Source organism: Anomalospiza imberbis, chromosome 3 (assembly GCF_031753505.1).
Source record: "Anomalospiza imberbis isolate Cuckoo-Finch-1a 21T00152 chromosome 3, ASM3175350v1, whole genome shotgun sequence".
In the NCBI taxonomy this organism is placed as follows: Eukaryota; Metazoa; Chordata; class Aves; order Passeriformes; family Viduidae; genus Anomalospiza; species Anomalospiza imberbis.
In genome coordinates, this window is record NC_089683.1 from 65,666,126 (window position 1) to 65,680,142 (window position 14,017).

Genomic DNA, 14,017 nt, shown 5'->3' on the forward strand with positions numbered 1-14,017 from the left:
AAGATTATTCTGTGTTGATAAAGTCAGTGGCCAGTACTCCCAATGAGCTCAGGGGTGCTTCTGTGAGCTTGGTGGTCACAAACTGGTGCTTCATGGCTTGCTTGGCTTTTTGTTTCTTGGTAACAGGGATAAAAACTATGCTGGTTTCCATGCTCAAATTTTAGGCGCTTGTTTTGTGTCTTTTGCTATATGAATTAGTCTGTGTTTGACAAAAAGATAGTTGCTTTCAAAAGGCTTTTTCTGTCCAGGGATACAAACCTTATCCCTCTTTTTGTTACTGTTGTCAGGGTTTCATAGGTGTCCAAGTCCTGGGAGGGGTGATATCTATGATAGATACTCCAATTGCCTAAAGGCTTAGGCAAAGGGATGTTTCTAACTTTGTTACATTCCAAGTGTCTTAATTGAAACCCACAGGCTAATTCCTTCTTTTATTTCTAAATTCCTTTGCTGAGAGCCTAAATAACGAGGTGGTGAAGGGAAATTTAAGTCTTCAAATGTGAGATGACCCTTGGTAAAGTGTGCTGGAGTGGTTGGGCAATTTCTATACTTTATTTGCCAATCAAGTCTATGCTTCTCCAGGGCATTTTCATTTTAGTGCTGTTCTGCCAGCTGTTTTGGGTGTGATAACTTCTGTCTTTGAAAAGCTAAATAATGCAGTTCTGTCATGCAAGCATGTAATGTGTTTTGGGGAAATAAGAAAGTTCGCTTTCAGCATGAAACAGAGGTTGAGTAGAGGACAAACTGCAGTCCAGTGAGGCTTTTGTTTTTACCTCTATTTTTAGATAATTTAGATTCATTTTTGCTCTCCAACATGATATTCACGAGGTAATAGATTGGACTTGAACTGTGTTTTCAAGGTGCCCCAAACGAAATTAAAGGCCAGTGTTGTGGGTGGAGGAGGTATGTAAGGCTACAGAAGTGGCTGCTGGGGGCGACTGAGTGCCAGGGCACAGCCTGGGCATCCGATCACGGGAGCTGGTTGTTCCGAGAGCGCTGCAGTTGGGGGGACATATATCATCTTGTGTAACAGAAAGAGGCATCTGGGATAGGAAGCTTTTCTTCTCTCTTTTGTCATCACAAGAGTTGAGTTTTGTGTGTGTATTTAGGTTTGTTTTTATTTCCTCTTAAAGGAACAAACTGTTCTGCCACTGTCCATTACTAGTCCATTAAGTGACTGGAGGGCAGGCAGGGAGAGGAAACAGTCAGTAGGTAATGAAGCAGAATTTGGCCCCGAGTCAGTCCTTGGCTTTTATTGTCAGGCTGCAGCAGTGTGAAAGGAAACAAATGTTTTAGCAACTTGGTGAATTTGTTTCTCACTGGGCTGTAACTTGCTGTCATTTTTAATGTCTTGTGTGAGAAGTTGACTGGCTGGATTGCTGTGTGCATGCCGAATGGTGATATTGTTTTTTTACTGAATGTGGCTAATTTCTTATTCAAATCACAATGTCAGCCTCCAGGGGTTAGCCTTACAAATTTTTTTTTTTTTTCCCAGGGATTTACAGGAGAAAGGTTGACAAAACTGTAGCTGTAATAGCCAGTTACAAAAAATCCTAGTTTGAGGCTTCTGTAAAGCAAACATAAGAGTAGAGTCTGACTGGCAATGGTTGTCTATGGATTTTATAACTGACCAGGATGTTTTAGGAAGATGGGACTTGTGGGGTTTCTTATTCCTTGCTTAAGAAATAGAAAGGATGCACTGCTCCTTAGGGGATGGTAGGAGTACATACATTCATATTCTTTTGTTCACCAAATCTTTCATCAAGACTAAGTAGCTCATGATTATCAGAGATGTGGGGTTTGGTGGATGTTTTTCATTCCCCTTCCTGGAAAACCCTCTTTTTGAAAAGAGAGGAAAGGGACTGGATTTTTAGCAAGTGCTGTGTGTGGTACTGCAGCACACCTAGCAGTAGTACTGCCACAAACTGGACTGTGGTGTTGGGGAGCAAGTCCTGCTGAGGGAGTCTTGGCAGGCTGAAGCTGGGGAATGCTGAGGAGAGCGATCACCTCCTGCCATACGTGTGTTCAGGAAGGGGCTGAACCCTCCAAGAGGTGGGGTGTGTAGAGTTCCTACTGCACAGGATTTATAAATGCAGGACCCTTTTCGTAACAGTTGCTGTCCTTTTACACAGTCATACAACTGTTTTTGGCCTCTCTGTTCTTTGCCTTTATCATGCTAAGGAGTAATAACGTTAAAAGAATGTGATACCTCGAACTGTGGTGTTACTCCTTGGTCTCACTGTGGTGTTACTTCCTTGGTTAAGGAAGGAAAAAGGCAGATGGAGCCTTAGGAAAGCATTGTGGTACATAAGGGTGTAGTTGAGGTTGTTGGCACAAAAGGGGCAGACTGGTTAATGAATGATATTTAAAAGGAGAAATATGTTTAAATCTCACTATGTTCAATATAAATTGTGTTTGCAGTTAAAGCTAATGGAAAACATTGCTCCAGCAGTGGCAGTTGGACCAATCTAGTCTATTCTTGTGTCTTAAAAGGAAAAAAAGAAAACAGACTTGTAGGTGAAAAATTGATTAATTATATTTTAAAATTTTTTTGAGTTTCATCTTGCCTGCCAGGGTCCTGTGAAACGGATACTTAGGATCTACCAGGAAGTTACTTGGTTCTATGTGTCTTTGATGGCAAGGAACTGTATGCCACGGAGAGGAAAAGACAGGGTTAACGAGGTATCTTATGTAATTATACTTCCCTGAAACAATACCTTGAGTTTCAACATTCTGAGCATGGCATGCTATAGCTATCTTGAAGCTTGCTCAGAAAAATCTTTTCAGTCCTTGGGCTTTGATGTCTGGTTGAGCTTGAGGTGTGACTCAAGAGTAGGGTCTGTTGGATCAGCTTTAGCTGCCAAAGAGAAGAGGAATGGAAGGGTGAAACAATGGCTCCTGGCTGACATGCACCTTTGTGTCCTAAGCAGGTTTTCAGCTGTAGCCTAAAAGAAGTCCAGAACTAAGGTTTTAATTTAGATTGATATGAGCAATTTCATACAGTTTAAGTTTTTCAACTGCCATGACACTTCATTTCTTACTGATGTGACTTCTTGTATCTGGACTGAGCTTTAGCCAGTATTCCTTGCTGTTAGGTAAAACATACCTGGTTGTTGGTTTCTGTGTGTAACAGCTTTTTGGCTAGATATATTAGATGTGAATACATGGACAGTGTGAGCTTCAAATATGTGTTGGGCCAGAAATGAGAAACGTTGAGGTTATATAGATAAGAAATGTTCTGGTTGTATTCTGTGATTTAAATTTTTTTTTAATATGTAGATTTTAATGAAACTTTATTGTACAACAGTCTCAATTGCTGCTGATGTATATGATCTTGTAAGTAGTGCTTTTTTGGTAAGTAGTGCCATCTGATATTGCTTCAGAATGCATAAATTTTCATGCATGAAAAAGTGAAGTAGAAAATTTGAGATGCAAGCAGGCTTTCTCTATGGCTTCATTCCAAGTGCAGGGACAGTTAGTCTGAAAACCTTTGTGGTTTGCTACTTTGTGGAATAGATTCTGGAAAAATTGATGTCAGCTGCCACCAAGAGGTTCTGCAAGAGAGCGTTCCAGACAGCAGTGTGTTGTGTTTGCCTGAAGGGTATCTCAAGACTGGTCTGTAAAGAAGCTGGTGGAGTCTTGAAGAGCTCTTGGAGACTCCTCATCTGGGCTGCTGCTGTCCAACAGTTTGCCTGCTGTAAGGCACTGACTGCCCTGGCTGTGGTTTGTGCCGGGATTTGGAGGTTAAAGCCTTTGACATGCTGCACATATGTATTTTCTTGTCTGCGGCAAGCAGACCTGGAAATCCATACTGGGTAAACCTCCCTTGCCTAGTCTGGTTGTCAGCAGTTATTTCACTGTCATTTAAGTACAGGTGATAAAGCACAGGCCCACCTTTAGCAGTGCTCAGTGTAATTTACCTGATGTGTCCTGTGATACAGGCAGGAGTGTCTGTCCTGTGCTGGAGGTGACTCACCCTGGTTTAGTGGGACAGGCTCTGTAAAATTGCAGGTGACTCCTAAATGGCTTCCTTAGGCATCCTGGGAAGCTGCCCTCTCTGCCCAGCTGGAGGCCACTGCTCCTCCCTCTACTCTGACCTACAGGCGCTTGCCTGCCCTTCGTCCTTGTCCTGCTGGGTCCTTCTGGCTGTCTCTCAGACCCTAGGTGGTGGTACTTCGGTGTCTGAAGGGAAGGGCTGCTGAGCCCTTCCCACACCTTAGCTGAACTTGTCTGTGACTGATCACTAACACGCTTCTCAACCCGGGTACAAAAGCAGGCTGAGGGTGGGTAAGGCTGCCAGTGCTTCAAGGGTTGTCCCAGCAACTTTGCTACCACAGAGGCTATTATCTGCATCAGAAGCTTGAGTAAGGGCTTCAGCAGCTTTTGGAATAATGCATTCAGGCAAAAAGGTGTTGACAAAGTCTGTTAATTAAAAGCCCATGGTTTCATAGGTTGTTTTTCACCAGATGGGAACCTTGTGAATTTTATGCATCAGAAACCCGCTTGGGAGGTGCTCTGAGGCTGATTCTAATGCAAAGGAGCTGCTGTGGTTACTAGCAAAGGCAAAACATTTGTGTGACTCTGCAAGTACAACAGTGTTGTGGATGGTTGTACAGCTTTATTGACAGATATGGCAAAAAATTCTCCCACTTCTCAGGACAGTGTTTAATGTGACCTGTATTGAATAATCTAGGATTAAGAAGAATGCACTTTCATTCATTGTTTTCTTATTCTCTCTCTCCAGATGAACACAATGATGTACAGAAAAAAACCTTTACGAAATGGATAAATGCTCGGTTTTCCAAGGTAATGTTGGTTTGGATGTGCTACTTTATTTTGTTTGGTTCGCTGTTTAGAATAATTTTGGTTAAATAGACTTTGCTCTTACTCTTGTTGAATATTCCTAGTGAAATGTCAGTGTGTAGTGAAAGCAGATAAAATAGAGTAGTGTTTGTTCCCTCAATTTCCTCATGCACATAAATATTTCATACTCTGTTTTAAGAAAAAATGAAAGAGTCTATTTTTTAATATACCAGAATAGTTATTTGCATGAGCATGCCTGTTTGGTTTTGTTTAGTTTTGGTTTAGTTTATTTCTGTGTGCAATTTTCAGAGTGCATTGCAGAAGATTTTGAACCTTCATCACTGTGTTTACTCTGTTACCGAGTCAGCTTTACTCACTCTGCAAACCTCTGGTTGAAGCCACCTGGTGTTGCTACTCGAGCCTTGACTGAAGTTTTATATAATTACTTGCACATTTTGAATTTTCCTCAGCTCTCATGCTGTACAGTTCTCATTTTAATTCTCTTTACTGGCTTGAAACTTATTGAGGATCTTTCATGGTTTGGGATGATAAAGGAAGTGACGTTTGCTTTGGAATGCTATTTAAAGCCTGCTTTTTACACTGTTCTGCTGATAGGGAAAAATGACATTTTGCCCAGGAACATAAGCGTCTGTGGAAAGTTTTCCTACTTCACAGTTTAAGTGTGTGAAAGAACCTGGAATATTTTCATGGAAAACTCATTATTTTTTTCTACCTAGTGTGGTGCTGCAAATGGAATAACTGCTATTTAACTCTTACTGAAAAGTGGCATGCATGTGAAATCCTGAAAACAGATATAAAGGAAGGGGGTGTGTGTGGTTTGGTGGTGGTGGTGTTTTTGGTTTTTTTTTTTGGTTGGTTGGGTTTTTTTTTTTTAATAAAGCTGTAACAGTGCTTTAGCAATGAGTGGCTGCTTCTGGACCGCTGTCCTTCTGAAGTTCTTGATCATAATGTAAGGAATTTTTACCTTCATTTCCTTCCTGTGCAACAGGACACTGGGCAATGCAAGGCTTGTGGCCTTGGTTGAATCATTTTGGCTTGGGTTTGTTTTGTGTGAAAGCTGATATCCTGCACTCTTCATCCAATGCATTCTTGGCTAGTTTGCTCTTTAGAGGAGGAGTGTGTGTGGGTAACTGGTTGCTCTATGCTCAGCTTTTGATTGCTGCTCAGAGGAGTGGTGGTTCTGCAGGAGGAGCATTAGGCAGGGCAGGATCATGTAAGGAAAGAAAATGTGGTGAGAAACAAAGGACTGACTGTAGTCATATAGTTGGCGTAGAGATGGCATGAACATGGAAATGACAGTGATACTGGGAATGAATGACAGTCATACTGAGAATGTGCCAGGTGACTCATATGTGAGTGCTGTAGGCATTGTATTGAAGAAGGTAAAATAGTTTTCAGTCATTCTGCTTGTAGTCGCAGGGATGTAACTTATACAGCGTTTTTCCTTCTATGCTGCATAATCAGACAGATCCTGCTAAGCTCCTGGATTTCCCTGGGACAGGGTATGGTCAGATACTCACAGGATTTGAAGTAACTATAGCTTTGTAACTCTGTAACTTCACGGCCCATTAAACACCTGAAGCTATGAAAGCCGTGTTAATGATTAAAGAGACTCCTATAAAAGGACATACTCCCAACTGCTGCATGTCCAATTCAAACTTGAGCAGGGCTATTTTGGCATGACAAGACACTGATTTATTAAGACTGACATGTTCAAATTGCAAGGGAAATGATGGTGTTAAGTAGAAATCACCTTATGTAAGAAAGCCTAGTTTCAACTATACCTTAAAAATAGAAAGGGACCGATTTCAGTCCTGTTGTGTCAAAGTTTTTTTATGTACCAAGTCATTTGGATTGTTTAAAATTCCTTTTTTGTCAAAGATTGATTTAGCTGCTTAGTAGGGTAAAGAGATTTTATAGGTTAGTTAAATGTAATCCAACTTACATTGCAGAAAACAGAATGGTAACTTAGGTATTTTGTGTGGAATTGCAAATTTCATTCCAAGAATTTTACTTGTCCTTCCATGTTAATTATATTGTACTTCATTTAAGCAAATAAAAAGTAATCTGTTGAGCCTTTATAAACTAACTTAGCATACAAAAATTTATAAAATTGCATAATGCTGAGTTTGGTTTAAGTCAATTCAATAAGGTTTTACAAAGAATCTAGAACAAGAGCAGTGTCTTTTCCTTCTCTCATTAGAGAATAGGTAGGTGAGTAAAACACTTGAAGTATCTCAAGTGTGCTGTGAGGTGCCTGCTTTGGTACCCTGATGGGTGAGATAAGAGTTCTTGGTGTAGTTCCCAGTACAGTAAATTGGTTTTGCACTCTTGGTTTAAACTCTGCTAGAACAATGCCATTTATTTGTGTGTGTTGTTTGAAATCAAGGCACAAACATTTGAAGTGCATCATTTTAAGGTCAATAAATATACTCAGCCAAGACTCAGTGGTCTCTTAGACATACCTTAGGAGAGCTGCACACACTACAACTCACAAGCCTATGATGGCTGTGTAGTAAGGATATTTTGTTAAAATTAAAGGGAATAAAAATCGTTGGAGGAATAGTATGTTACCAAGCTTTAACCAATAGGGAAGTTTATGCTCAAATAAATACTGAGGCAGAGCATTCAGTGTGTGTTTATAAAGCCATGTGATGTTTTTACTTACTGTATTTTTTCCATTTCTCTGTCTAGTCTAATTTCAAGAGTCAGATTTAGCTGTTTTCCTGTGGTATAGCCTTACCAATTAAAGCATCTAGTTGTATGGATAGCTGATATATGTTCTTTACACAATGTAGGATTGCTTTCTATCCTTTTATCCCTTTCTATATTAATCTTCATTAATACTTTACCAGTATGTTATTTTCAGAACACCTTTCTGCAATGCAGAAGTGCTATCTTGTCACAGTGTTTTTAGCCACTGCAAATTAAGGTAAACATCAGAACTGGCTACTAATTTTTAGTGCCCAATTTGAGACTTCAGCTAAGTTGTCCCAGAGGATTTAGCATTTCTTTGACTTATCTTGATATAAAACAGAGCTCTTGATCCTGATGACAGAATTCAGAGGGTTCATCTCTTCTGCAAACTCAATCAAACCATCCAAAATATCTAGCTGGTTTTCAGATGGAGCTTGATCAGCATAGAAAAGGGACTTGAAGATGATTATGCCTGTGTTAGCAAGGACTGGCTTTAGTGATCTAAGGAAGTCTCTTAATCCAGCACACAGTAATTGCATGCAAAATTGTGTTTTAAATGATTATTATGAGTTACAGGGGAACTTCTGGCTAACAGTGGAATTTGAATTTAAGTCTGGAGGATAATGTAGTGCCCCAGAACCCCTATGTTATTTGCTTCACACAGGTAAAGAGAAAATGAACAAAGATTTTGTAATAAACCCTAGTTTATCCAAATATCTAAATAGCTTCAATCTTTGTCTACTTAGATGTTTTTATCAGCAGGCCTTGGATTTTTAACTGCATCTTACAGATCTCTGATGATTCAGCTTATAATTTCAGAGCAAAGTAATTGGATACTCACACTTGCAACTACAGAAGGTTTCTAGAAACTCGATAGGTATGTTAAAGAATTCAGGAGCCTTGTGTCCCACTTTAGGATCCTGCAAGTACAATGCTTTCTGCCCTGTTTTCTTTCTTTACTCCTGCTCTCTGACCCTGTTTTTGGTTGGTATGTTTGTTTGGGTTTTTTTTCCCCTCACTATTACACCCTCTCATGTCAGAAGCCTTGCCTGTCTGGCAAATCCTTGCAAATCTGGAGTTTGGCTGCACTGCCTATTTCATACCCACTTTTGCCTTTGTCACTATACTTTTTTCCCCATCAAGACCCAGTTTTTCTTTTTAAAACTCCAGATCTGTTCCATCTGCCCTTCATTTCCCCTCTCCTGCCTTTACAGGATTTTATGCTTGTGTGGTCAGTCCTATTTTTGCATGTCCCTTTGTCTCAGCGGTACTAACCTTGCCCTCCCTTCACCTTCTTGCAGGAATCAGTCTTTGCTGCCTTTAGTTTTTCTCATTTTCCAAGGTGGTACTTTTCCAAGTTTGCTTTCAGATTGGTTCCTCTCCTCCTCTGCTCTTCTTGAGCTTGGCAGGTGGAGCACAGACTCAGCACAAGAAACATGATTCCCTAACTTAATTTAGACCTATGGAGTCAGGTCTGTCACAGCCTGTCGGAACTTAGTGCTGTCACTCACTAGAGGAAGTATACAGATCTAGCATTGGCAAACTGAAGCAGTGTCTTTTTACCAAAAACTTGTTTCTTCACATTTGGGAAATTTTCCTACAGGGATGGCAAAAAAAGCTTTATTGCTAGGAAGGTTGTGCTGTGCAAAAAGAGCATAAAAGCCCAGAGATTTGTGGTATTCAGTGAAAATGACACTAGATTTCCCTACCCCTCAGTTATAAGTCTTGGATATGGCAGGCTGTTGAATGGAGTCAGCTGGAGCATTGTTCCAACGTGTCAGGAACTGCATTCAAAGCTCTTACATGCCTGAGTGCTGGGCCTCCCTTTCCTTTCCATCATGTGTTCCCTTTGCTTTCCAATACAAGCTCAATTTCTTTTTTTTATGTACAGAAGCCTTATACAGTTTTACTTGTGCATTTGCAGTGTTCTTGGTGCATGTATTTGTGATTCTGCTCCTCCAGGTCCTGTGCTAGTGCCCTGACATCTGCATTGGCCAGCACTGACAGGGCTTGGAGCCAGGGCAGGATCTGCCAGTGTGAATAAAGCCAGACACCCCACACTTTTACAGCATCTTAAGCTCTTTTTCCTACTCTGTGGTCTTCCAAAAAGATGTTTGACTTTAGGGCTGGAGTAAAGAAGATGAGGAGGTGCAGCTTGAGACCAGAATGCATCCTTCAGGGCTGAGCTCCAAGTTAGCCTTTGAGAAGGCAAATGCTCAGTGTGGGGCTCCTGCACATTTCCTCTCCTTGGCTCTGATATGTCCCCTCCCCTGGAAGGACACCAAAGGAAGAGGAGAGTAGAGAGGCCAGTCAGAGAATTGATGAGTTGTACTTGGAGTGCTTTGGGGTGTTGTGGCTTTATGTGCATCTTAAAATTGAAACAGTTAATTCCTCATTATACCAGGCATTAATGCATTTGGTAACTGCAAAGTCTTCTTTTAGCTTTTTGTGTGGTGTGTAGAATAGATGTTTTCCTCTATTTCTGCTCCTTAATTTTCTTTCCTCTAAGGATTGTTTTGTCATAGTGGTAAATGTCAGGTCCTGTTCTTCTGAAGACATTTTGCAGCTCCATTGCTGACCCTTAGCAACTGTGATAAATCTTTTTAAAGGCAAAATTATACCTATTCATGATAACTAATTTCACATGACCTGCGATACCTGAGATCAAAGACATTTCAGAAGTGTTTTTTTTTTGGGGGGGGAAGGAGAATTATGGAGTTCAGTGTATTAGTCATGCAAGAAAAAAGATCAAAATATTGATTAGGCAATTCTGTTTGTCCAAGGTGACATCACCTAAGGGGTGTCTAGTCCTTTTTGCAGTGCAGTTTTTGTGGTGCAAACAAGGAAATACTTGATGACTGGTAAAATATTCTACAGTCTAATTGCTTATGATATTTTTCAATGCTGGATTAAACTGTAAAATGTAACTTCACTCAAAGACAGCAAAGCTTAAAAAGCAATAGCCTTGGTAGAAAAGAGGAGTAATCTGGGTGGGAAAGAATTAACATTTGCATGAGACAGCCTTGAAAAAGTCAATTTTTTGTGTGCTTTTTTTCATTGTATCTTTTTATGAGAAGACCAAATAAGCCTTTCTAGGCCTAGCATATGTATTAGCCAAGAAGCATGAAAGTAAATTTTTCTTCTCTAATAGGTTGTGAGTTATGGTAAGGATGACTACTTTCTAGCATAAAAACAATAATATGTAGCATTTTGTGATCTCTCCCAGATATAGCCGCAGCAAAAAATTGTCCATTTTCTGCCTTCCTTTCAATTTCTACTGCTTTCTGCTCTAAGAACAAGGTGTGGGCAGCATCTCCCTTGCTGGACCTGAAAGCTTGGTATAGAAATATGGGCTGTAAGTATTGCTGACTTGGTTAATGCTCTGGGTTTGGGTGTGATTCTTGAGCTTGGTTATCATCCCAGTTGTTGGAGGGTTTGTAGGACCTTCTCAAGCACTAGAGCTGAACCAAAGCAAATCTGTTCCTTTACCTGTTAGCTGCCAATGAGAATAGTCAACCTGGTTAGTAGGAATTTTTTAAGGGTCCAATTGAAGTTATCTGGCTTGAAAAACTATAAATAATAGGATAACCTTTCAGTCTTACAAGAGAAATAACTGTCAGTGGTAAGCAGGGTCCCAGCTGCCCCTGCTGGTACTGTTATGTAATGAGGCTTAATTGCAAACTGAGGTTAGTAGTGTTACATTAAACAAGTTATTGTAACATAGGCTTATGTAAATGCATTAATAAATACACTGGGGAGAGAAAGACCTACAGAGTTACTGATGCCTTGCGGTGCTAATTGCACTGATATAGATCTTCCCTCCTTCGGTCATGTTGTCAGTTGAGTATTTTAGGTGCTCTGTGAATTGAACTATCTTTAGCCTTTCAGCTTTGCTGCTTCTTAAACTCATGTCTGTCATCTAGTAGAATCAAAATTTCCAGCATATCTCAGTGATGAGTATTACTTCCCCCTGACACCCCCTGTTAGTCTGGGGTTTTAAATAGCTATTTAGTTGCTTGTAACTATTTTATTTTTGAGCACCAGTAGTTAAAAATAATTTGGTCTATAAAGTGTCTTACTCTTATAATCATAACTTTTTATCTATTTGCTTTACTTGGTATTTGAAATCATAGTTTTGTTACTAGTGTTGTGTTGAGATGCCACAACTCCTTGGAAGTATTCAGCGTGGAGCAGAATATATTCAGTGAAAATGTATCTATCACAGTATAGCTAGTATTTGTGTGTGATGTCTTATAACTCTGCATGTTAGTGGAAGGAGAATGGAAAAAAGTACCACATTTTAGTAAAAATACTTCTGTAAACATTGTCTATGGTTTTAAATTAGAAACTGGCAAGATTATTTGTTGACGTGGTTGTTTACTTTATGCAATGACATTTTTGCTTTCTGATTAGTTTCCCACATTGAGTTCCCATGTGCTGGCCTTATGATGTAGCAGAACATGACATGTTTTTTACTTGGTCTTGGTCATGATAAAGTGTAGTTCTTGCTCCTGTGTTGTTTGAGTTTAAACTGGTTACCATGAGTTCCCTGGGAATGTACTTGAACATTATGAATGGTTCATGCTGTCTTTTAAGAGCCCAACCTCTCCAATACTTGTCCATTCTCAAAGGAAAGGGGTCTTTACAGTTCTACTACTGCTTTGACCTATGTATTGATCATCTTATTAGATGTTAAAAATTGTCATATATTGGTTAAAAACAGTTAATTAAAACAACTCTTAACTTCATAAAAGTGACATTTGAAGATAGAAGAATCTGATGGAAAATCAGTATCTACTGCTTTCTATGTCTTTTCAGGTTGTTTTGGTGTTCCTGAAGTGGCAGATAGTGTAAATGGCAATCAGGGCTTTCCCCAGCACTGTTCTGAGCAGCTGGAACTTGTCTGCTGCATTCCCTTAGTGGTGAAGGTATTTTGTATGGTTTTATGAAATGTGCTACTTTCCTGGTGATAGCCAGTGTGCATTAATTGTGAAACTGAGAGGACCTTTTATGCTGGTTTTAATGTTGTGACTAGAAGGTCTGAATCAGTATACCAAGGAGGATGTGAAATAGACGTGGCTTATCTCTTATTCTCCAATCTCTTTGGCATTTATTAATTGAAAAAGTTAGGTTTAATAATGTAGCTTCAATAATTATTGATTTAAAGCACAGGTAAATTGTCTGCTACAGATAATTGATATGAGAAAATTTTGTGTTTCTAATTAAACAACTAGGTAAACATTTAACCTTCTTTAATGATTGCCTTTGCATATAATTTCATGTTCAAGAATAAAGAACTTCAGTAGTCATGATACAATGATAAATAACAGCTGGTGTTTGAAAAAAGGTGGCTTTGTCCTACTGAAAATTTGTGACTCCCTTTTTTTCCTCTGACTTGGCTCAGTTTGATACAGTTCCCCATTGGTAATAAAGGGACAATTAAGAATGTTCTACTGTAGAACATACTCAAGAACGATCACTGCCTTGTAGCTGTGGTGGCTTTAGTAGAACACACTCTAAGTGTTGATGGCTGGGCTTTTGACTGTCAGCAGCACTGGATGACTTACATCTGATCTGGATTTTGTTTATATCTTTCTTCATTTCCTGGGAATGCTTTCTGGCAAAGAGAAGGAATGATTTCTGCACAGTCATGTTGGCTAGCCTGGTTGGCTCTTCGTTGTGAGTAATTCTAGATGCACACAAGGAAGTGTGAGTCACCCACTTAAACCTGATCCAGGTAGAGGGACTTTAAAGACAGCCAAAGGGGCATATGAGGGCAGCTGGTGTGAGAACACTGCGTGTGGTATCTCCTTCCCAAATAGTTCCGGTATCTTGCTGGAAAGCGTAAAACTGATGCCTGAGGTGCCTGGCCTTGTGTACCTATGGTGTCATCTGGTTTCTACCTCAGAGATCATTAATAAACTGCTGCTTCCTCATGAGATAAATCAACAGAAAAAGTGGTTTCTGCTGTGAATAACTAGCAAAAGTTCTTTGTCTCTTCCCTCCCTTACTTGTGTTCACACAAAGGCTGGCACCAAAATGTTTGTTGGAGTAAATGTAACGTGATGCATTGGATCTGGTTCTGATCCTTGTGTACGTACCTAGTGGTGCATAACAAATGTTGTCACCATGCAAAGTTCATGAGAACAAAAGCAAGCCTAGCCCTTAGCTTATGTACAGTCTCTAGCTTTTTTTTTTTAAACTTTCCTTTCTCTTGCTCTACCTCCCTTTCCCTTTCCTTTTTCCTCTTCCTCTTTCCCTCACACCAGCCATGTTAAGTGATTCAACTCCTTTTCTGCTATCAGTGCTCATTTAAAGCACTGGGGAACCAACACTGCCTCTTTCTAAGTCTGTTAATTATGTTCTTTTGTCTGTTTTATCAAGCCCTTGTGTCTGTTACAGTAACTGTGTGTACAGCTCTGCTGGCAAAGCCTACTTGAACAGGCTGAGGGAAAGAGATTTCTGCCAGGATTTTTTTGGTTTGTTTTTTTCTGCTCTT

At 39.9% G+C, this 14,017-nt stretch overlaps 1 protein-coding gene across 1 annotated transcript in view; it reads left to right on the forward strand.

Annotated features, from left to right (window-relative positions):
• Positions 1–14,017, forward strand: part of UTRN (utrophin) — a 302,322-nt gene that overhangs the window by 18,664 nt on the left and 269,641 nt on the right. Inside the window, exon 2 of the mRNA XM_068184872.1 lies at positions 4,742–4,803. Within this exon, the coding sequence (XP_068040973.1) occupies positions 4,742–4,803 (62 nt within the window). The remainder of the gene's footprint in view (positions 1–4,741; positions 4,804–14,017) is intronic.